The sequence below is a fragment of the Sphaeramia orbicularis genome, chromosome 19 (genome assembly GCF_902148855.1).
Source record: "Sphaeramia orbicularis chromosome 19, fSphaOr1.1, whole genome shotgun sequence".
In the NCBI taxonomy this organism is placed as follows: Eukaryota; Metazoa; Chordata; class Actinopteri; order Kurtiformes; family Apogonidae; genus Sphaeramia; species Sphaeramia orbicularis.
The window spans coordinates 34,528,370-34,536,357 of NC_043975.1; the positions used below are offsets into that span (position 1 = coordinate 34,528,370).

Below are 7,988 nucleotides of genomic sequence, written 5' to 3' on the forward strand. Positions count from 1 at the left end.
AGTGATTTAGTATATAGGACGTATAGATTTAGTGAATGTAGTTCACAAATTTCACATGCAAATTACTTTGTAGCTTCCATTTTCACTCTATTAATATTCACAAGGATTTGGAATTGGGAAATGGTGTAATGTCAACACTCAACACAAGATTTTAATCATGAAAATTAATAAATTTAGCCAGAGTTTTCTTTGAAAAAACTCCTCACTGTGTGGATTGGCTCATGACATCACAAACAATTAATATATTTCAACAAATGAAAAAAAGTCCATGTCTCATATTCTCTGTACTTTAAATATCAGTAAACACACCATTTCCCTCATAGAAGAATAAAGTGAATAATCTTTCAGGTGGCAAAATTGACCTTTCTGCAATAGATTTTTCACTGCTTTAACTTTTCTTACTAACATAGCTGAGCTACAGAGCATAAAAAAACTTGCATGGCTTCTACTACTGATTTTGCATGACACACTGTGTAGCTTGATAATCTAGTCATAGATATTGCACTGAATTTACAATATCAACACAATATCAACGGTAAGTCTGATAGTAGATGGATCCTTTCATTCCCTAGGCCACGTGTGAACGTGGCTTTGCTGCAATGGAAGAAACTCACCAGAAGGTGATCGACGACCTCCAGAGGCAGCATCAGAGGGAGATTTCCAAACTTATGGAGGAGCGAGAGAGGTTACTGGCTGAGGAAACCGCTGCCACAATTGCTGGTAATGAAACCAGATGAAGCACCAAAGTTAACCATTCTACCCTGAATGTCATCAATAATATTAAACCTTTCTCATCTACATTTACTGTAGCTATTGAAGCTATGAAGAATGCACACAAGGAGGAGCTGGAGAAGACCCAGCGCTCCCAACTGAGTGGCCTGAACTCTGACATTGATGAGCTTCGCCTGCAATACGAGTATGTTTTTTCAAAGAAAACATCTTGTTTTTTGTTGCTCTTCAAGTGTGTGAAAGAAGCTTTTGACAGTTTTTACTGATGTTTCTAAATAACTTTTCCTACTATCAGACCAGAGGTATTGGAGTAAAGATATGACTGAATTCCCCACCAAAAGGCTTTAAAAAAGATAATGATCTAATGAACACTTTAATGAACCCTTCCTTTTGCAGCTCTCTCCTTTCTGTTCAAACTAAAAACAAAATATTAAGATGGATGTTTCCACTTCATCCCACTATGGAAATGTGATGCCAATATTCCACAGTTAGGAGAGATATTATATTGCCTCTGAGCTACAGAAAAGAGCAGGAGAGTCTGAGATAATCTTACATATTTGAGGCCCCTAACTCCCTGAAAACACCAGAACCTTCTGTCAGGTGTGGGATTTCTTCAGCCTGTTAACTGAGTTGAGATGAGGTGCAATAGTCTACTTTCCTCGTGTGACAGGCTTTTAGAACATTCACTACTACATGATGTTTGTGGATGGAAAATAATATAATGCATTAGTTACAGGGGTTGGACAAAATAATGGAAACACCTTAAAAAATCAACAAAATATAATTTAATATGGTGTAGGTCCGCCTTTTGCAGCAATTACAGCCTCAATTCTCCGAGGTATTGATTCATACAACTTGTGAATTGTTTCCAAAGGGATTTTAAGCCATTCTTCAGTGAGAATACCCTCCAACTCTTTTAGAGACGATGGCGGTGGAAATCGACGTCTTACTTGAATCTCTAAAACTGACCATAAATGCTCAATAATGTTGAGGTCTGGGGACTGTGCCGGCCATACGAGATGCTCAACTTCATTAGAATGTTCCTCATGCCATACTTTAACAATTCTAGCTGTATGGATTGGGGCATTATCATCTTGAGGTGAAGGTGTTTCCATTATTTTGTCCAACCCCTGTACTTCATGAGATGACAATTTCAGTTGATGTCATGATGATCTGCCTTTTCAGGGAGGAGCTGCAGTCCATCCAGAGGGAACTGGAGGTGCTGTCAGAGCAGTACTCTCAGAAGTGTCTGGAAAACGCTCACCTGGCCCAGGCGCTGGAGGCCGAGAGGCAGGCCCTCAGGCAGTGTCAGAGAGAGAACCAGGAACTAAACGCTCACAACCAGGTTTGAATAGATGCATCTGCACTGAAACATACAAACACATTTCTATACGCAGTTGAAAAACAACCGAATGTTGCCCAACAGGAACTAAATAACAGACTGAGTGTAGAGATCACTCGAATGCGATCCTGTTTCAGCGGGGAAACCGCAATGTCACCTGTCACTCAAGGCAAAGATGTGTATGAACTGGAGGTATGTGGAACACACTCACACTTACACACACACACACAGTGAGAATCTGCTCTTTAATTTGAGTGTATTTTTTTTCTGTCTGCTAGGTTTTGCTTCGCATTAAAGAGTCTGAGATTCAGTATCTAAAACAAGAAATCCACTCTCTGAAAGATGAACTGCAGTCTGCTTTAAGGGTAAAGACTGAATGTGGCCTCACAATTGAGTTCAAGTTAATTTTCTCATTAAAACTGAGACACTGAATCACTGATTTTTTTTTTTTTTTTGTGTGTGAACAGGACAAAAAATATGCCACAGATAAATATAAGGACATCTATACAGAATTAAGTATCGTGAAAGCAAAAGCTGACTGCGACATCAGCAAACTGAAGGAAAAATTACTCATTGCCACAGAAGCTTTAGGCGAGAGGACTGTGGACGGAACAGTCACATCTGGATACGGTTAGTAGTTCTATATGAATGGAGTTACAGCGAAAGTTCAGAGTTTTGTCTCTTTTGAAGCTCAAACTGGTCTTTTTGCAACTTAGTTCAATATGAGTTAGTAACTGAAGTTTAAGAAAATGTCTATTTATTTGTAATAAATTTGCTGTGTTAATAATATAAGTGGCTTTTTCTCATTTTCAGATATTATGAAATCCAAAAGTAATCCAGACTTCATGAAAAAAGAACTGTCATCCTCCTCCAAGCAATCAAGAGGCCTAAGGTCAAAGGTCAGTCGAGTTAAATTACCCTGATTTTTATTTTTTTCTTGTAAGCTTTGTTGCATTTTGTTTAAAAGTCAACATTTCTGGTGCCGTTAACTCGATGTACCGTTTCAGCACCATTTCCTGTGTGATGTGGTTCTGTTGTGAAGACATTTATAATTGTGGTTTGTCGTGACTCAGCCGCCAGACAGAAAAGTGTTGGGGAAGTTTTGACTGATTGTCCGTCCTGTAAGCCTGTCATCTGTCTGCTTTGTCCATCAGTCCGTCACTGAACAGGTCTCATGGGATAGCTGACACTCCCAATGTGGGGTGATTCCCTTCCAACCCCTGCCCCAAGATGAGCTGTAGGTATAGCATGATGTAGACCAAAGCATGCCCCCTCCCAATCCCCTTCCCCCACCCGTCCTCGCATGAACCTCCTTTTCATAGCCACTTCTTTCTGCACCACCACTACTAGCGTCAACCCCTCAGCTGATGTCACCGGTGGGAGCGTTAGCAGTTTTTAGGAAGGATGGTTTAACTGTGATGTAGTCCACTTCAACGGAGCAGTGGGTCCAGTTCCTGTAGTATATTGGGGGTCTGAGGTCGTCATGTAGAGCACCGACAGCTGTGATTTTCAGCAACATATTTTGTTTTTGTACTCTAAAAATGTTCCATAACCGTTGTCTTGTGTGTTTTTAATCTTTTCTGGTGGAATGTGTTTGTGTCTGCTGCACCCACAGTTCGTCTGGTGTTATTAAATCGCATGACTACATTTTCAGTTTAACCACTTTTGTCGAGCTGGGCAGAAAAATGTCTGGAATCGACAACTGCCTCTTACAACACACCACAATTACACAGTAGTCGAGTTTCCATCCAAATGGTATCACAAATTTATGCTCGTTTCCATCCGCTAGAGTTGCAAATATTAAAAGCTTGTTTTTCACCATCATTGCGGTTTAATGTTTGCTCATTGGATGGAGTGTTTCATACAATCACATACAACCACAGCTGTTGATTTTGGAGATGATAATAGGCATTTCACACCAACCTTCATGTGCACAGACACCTTTTGTCCCTGAACTGAACACAGTTGCAGGTCTGGATCATACAAGGCTGTTTCAGACTCTTTCAGGGTTTGTTGGAACCTTTGTCTCGTGTTGTTTTCTACAGATTGTCATGTCTGTGGTCTCCTCATTGGTCCACACATGCAGTTATTTTCCATTCATGGACACACCTATGTTTCTATTTCTACTAAACTGTTATTACCATATCAGGGTTTCTGCAGGTCATTAAAAAGCATTAAAAGTCATTAAATAGATTTTGTGAAAATGAAGACCTTCAATGGCATTAAAAAGCATTAATGTCCAGAGGCATTAAACAATTAAATGCACTTGATGGAAAAAAAAGCATTGTTATTAACGATTTATTTTGATTATATAAACATTAATAATTTTGGTCAGAAGCATAGTGTGATGATTGATTGACAGGCGGAACCCTTTAACTGGCTATTGTTTACAGCCGATACATGAAGTCATAACACTGGATACTTGGAATGCAATGTGCTGTGGGAATATTAGCAGATGTCGGAAAAATGGGAAAATGCAAGATTCAGCAGAAGTGGTTGGAAGAGGAACTATTCGGAACCTGGTTAAAGCCCGTCGACGGTAAATCGACATAAAACTATATATAAAACTATATCTGCAGTTGGACATGGGCATTAAATTAGTTTAAAGTGGCACTAAAAAGGGCATTAAAAGCATTAAATTAGATTTGCTGATACCTGCAGAAACCCTGCATATGTAGAGTACTGCACAAACTGAAAATGCCTTTAAAACAGCTGGATGGAAATACATCTACTGACAGGTTTTGTGGTGTGTGTTTCTCCTCTTCCTCCTTCGTGTTGCCTCCTTCATTTTGTCTTCTCTTCTGTCTACAGAGCCTGAAAGAAGGACTAACCGTGCAGGAACGCATGAAGCTTTTTGAGGCAAAAGATTCCAAAAAGATCTGATTATCAACAATCCGAACTTTTCTTTTCTCTTTTCCTGACTCTGATTCTGGTCAGACTGTGGCGACCACGCCGGCGTTAGCGTAAGACTCATGTAGGAAATAGAAAAATGCATCAATGTCACATCCTAACCCTGGACATGCTGCTTTCATGCCTCTGATAAGTTATCATTTATTATTATAGTTAATGAGAAAACAACTGAATCAATCCTGTGTAAGGTTTCTTTCACATTACATAATAGTTGGAGATGTGAAGATAAGCTGTGAGAGATTCATGACAGCATTTTTTTTTTTTTTTTACTGATTCTCCAAAATGCCAAAACAGACAGCAATACACATTATGAATAATATATATTTCCCAATATGACTTAAGTATCTGCTGTATTTTATCATTGTTACAGTTTCTATATCTAATAATAATTTTTAATGCGTTTAATGTTGCACCAGTTGTGTTGTACATAACTACTGGATATATGTAAGAGTAAGGTTTGCTATTGATTGTTGGGGCATCTGCTGTACTATAACTATGGTTTGATTGATAGTGGAAAACAATGTGACGCTTAACTTGCTTATGTATGAGAGTTTTATAAAGATGGTGTGTCTGTGTGAAGGGGGAAACGGGAGTGGGATTGCACTTATCACTTGACTACTTGAGGAAGCTTTTTTTATTTGTCAAAAATTGGTGTAGTGACTTTAAGTCAGTTATTGCAGTGCAACCAAACATCATGACTTCTGTCAAATTAAGTGAACAAACGTGACTTGTTAGTGGTACTGGATTTTTTTTTTTTTAAGTTTCCTAAAACATGGATTTGTGTTTGCTCAGTTTTGACTTTGGTGTGAGAATATCATCTCAGAAAAGCTGATACTATTTAGGACTTTGCATGACTGTACAGTATAATTTTAACTGCAGAATGATCATGTTGCCTCATTTTCCTCCTTTTATGCTTTAGTGTGGTTCTCTTTACACTAATAAGCTTTGCTTTGCAAGTCCTACTGTTTAGGTGTTGAGATTGAAATGTTTTACTGTACGCGGCAGTCTTGAAGCACTTGGCCCAATCCCTGACCTCTCACTGAAATCTAGTCGTGCCTCAACTGAGTGAAGAATATAAACATCCATAAAACCTGTGCAGCTATGGATACACACTGTATAGTATTCAAACCACGCCTTGTATATAATATATGCCACACAGAAAACTTCTGTGTTTTGTTTTAAACTTGTACCTTGCTCACTAGCTCTATATGAAATATATATGAATATTTTTTATTTTCATGTGAATGTATAACGTCAAATAAATGAAGTGTTTGGACATTTTGGAGTGTTCATCTTTGCATCTCATTGATTTAGGAGCTCAAGAACAAATCTGAGGTACTTCTAGTCCATTACATACTTATTATTTTACTATGTTTCTCACCTTTAGCGAATGACAAGTTCAGTTACTTTTCCAGTTACTGCTCATCTATGAATAACTATCTCAAAATGAGTCGATTGTTGAATGCTTATCATAAACTGAAGGATGGAAGCTCAAAACAGGCCTTTCTGAGCTCATGGAATGGTACATTTTGAGAGTTACATGGTTGTTGGACTAAAAACAGATCAGACCTGTATCTGATTCAGGATCACGTGTATGACTGTTCACACTGCAGGTAGAAGTGGCCCATATCTGACAACATACATGTGAATTTCACAAATCACATGGGATCTGATCTTTTCAATTCTGATTCAGGTCATTTTCATATGTAGACCTGGGTTCACTTGTTTTTATATTCAGTTAATGATATATTTTGTTGAAAAAAAAAAATCACTTTTTTTTTTTTCTGTTTTGTTATAATAACCTTTTGTTTGTATGAACATCCACATGATCATTGAATTAAATATAGCACAATACCTCATTTTCACTGAAAAGTCCAAAATGCAGAGTTTAATGTTATAATGAATGGTGGTAGTTCACATGGGAAAGACAAAAACAAAATCATTTGGAAGTCATGACAAAAATAGTTGTGATTTTTTTTTAAGTGTTAACCACAAAATAAAGCACGAGATGCTGCAGAAGCAAAGAAAAGCTGTATTATTTTTACACACTTCTGATCTCTCAGTATAGACTATTTCTTCTAGCAATCTGCAGATGGATAGAGCAGAGTTCTCTGCAAACAGAGAAAATGACACCCAACAAAGATTTTTCTTTGCTTCCACAGAGAGTCATTTCAGCACTTCTGCCTGAACTCCCTGGAGAAGGAAACTCTTCAGCCTATGGTTGGAGGCAAAAACATCTGCCTGGAGCTCCAGCTCTGAGTTGTTGGACAGCCGGATGTACTCAAGGGCAGGGAAAGAGCTCACATTTAACCTCTGGATGTTGTTTGCAAAAAAAATGGAGTTGTCTAAGAGTGGAGGAGCTACAGAATACACTCTCCACAGATGAAAGCCTTGAGTTTATTTAATATGAATTTGGCCTTAAATTAAAGACTCTAGAAAACATTGTTGCAGTCAGGTTCTGGGACAGAAGGAAGGTTAGTTTTGGATGTGGATGTGTGGAAAATATGCAAAATTCAGGCCTTTAAATTCTCCTCCATTTAGAGAAAACAGCTCAGGTCCGACTGTTTGAGTCCATGCAGCTGACTGAAGGACTCAGTGTGGACTGCTGCTGTTCTGGGACAGATTCATTTTTGGTGTGTTGGCAATGCTGTGGTCATAACCACTACACTACATATGGGAAAGTTATGAGCACAGCCCACAAAACCAAAACCACAACCAGCCGACATGTGGGGCATAAGTAAGAGAAGCGAAGATCACAACATTTGTGTTTGACACCTTCTTAACTTGTCTTGAAAAAAAAAAAAAAAAAAGACTAAAGCCTGTTAAATGTGTGATGTAGAAAAGGAAATGCCATCGAAGAGATGAAGCATCAAACGTTAAACTCTGTTACCTCCTTTATTTTACTGACTAAAACAGCTTCTTAAAATGAGGTTCTTTTAGGAAATGTAAGGTTCTTACATTGGTGTAACTACATCAGCTTGTACATTTTGCCTCAGTTTAAAATAAT

The 7,988-nt window shown here is 38.3% G+C and overlaps 1 protein-coding gene across 8 annotated transcripts in view; it reads left to right on the forward strand.

Annotated features, from left to right (window-relative positions):
• The window catches only part of LOC115410175 (myosin phosphatase Rho interacting protein), a 46,729-nt gene extending 40,467 nt beyond the window's left edge, over nucleotides 1–6,262 (forward strand). For 7 of the 8 annotated variants that reach the window (XM_030121659.1, XM_030121660.1, XM_030121664.1 and 4 more), the window contains 8 exons: nucleotides 573–720; nucleotides 811–916; nucleotides 1,915–2,074; nucleotides 2,156–2,263; nucleotides 2,350–2,436; nucleotides 2,539–2,701; nucleotides 2,885–2,970; nucleotides 4,883–6,262. In XM_030121659.1, coding sequence (XP_029977519.1) covers nucleotides 573–720; nucleotides 811–916; nucleotides 1,915–2,074; nucleotides 2,156–2,263; nucleotides 2,350–2,436; nucleotides 2,539–2,701; nucleotides 2,885–2,970; nucleotides 4,883–4,954 — 930 coding nt within the window. In that variant the 3' untranslated portion in view covers nucleotides 4,955–6,262. Of the gene's footprint in view, nucleotides 1–572; nucleotides 721–810; nucleotides 917–1,914; nucleotides 2,075–2,155; nucleotides 2,264–2,349; nucleotides 2,437–2,538; nucleotides 2,702–2,884; nucleotides 2,971–3,225; nucleotides 3,309–4,882 lie in introns of all 8 variants that reach the window. The other variant, XR_003934067.1, reaches the window with a different exon arrangement.
• The last annotated feature ends 1,726 nt before the right edge of the window (nucleotides 6,263–7,988 follow it).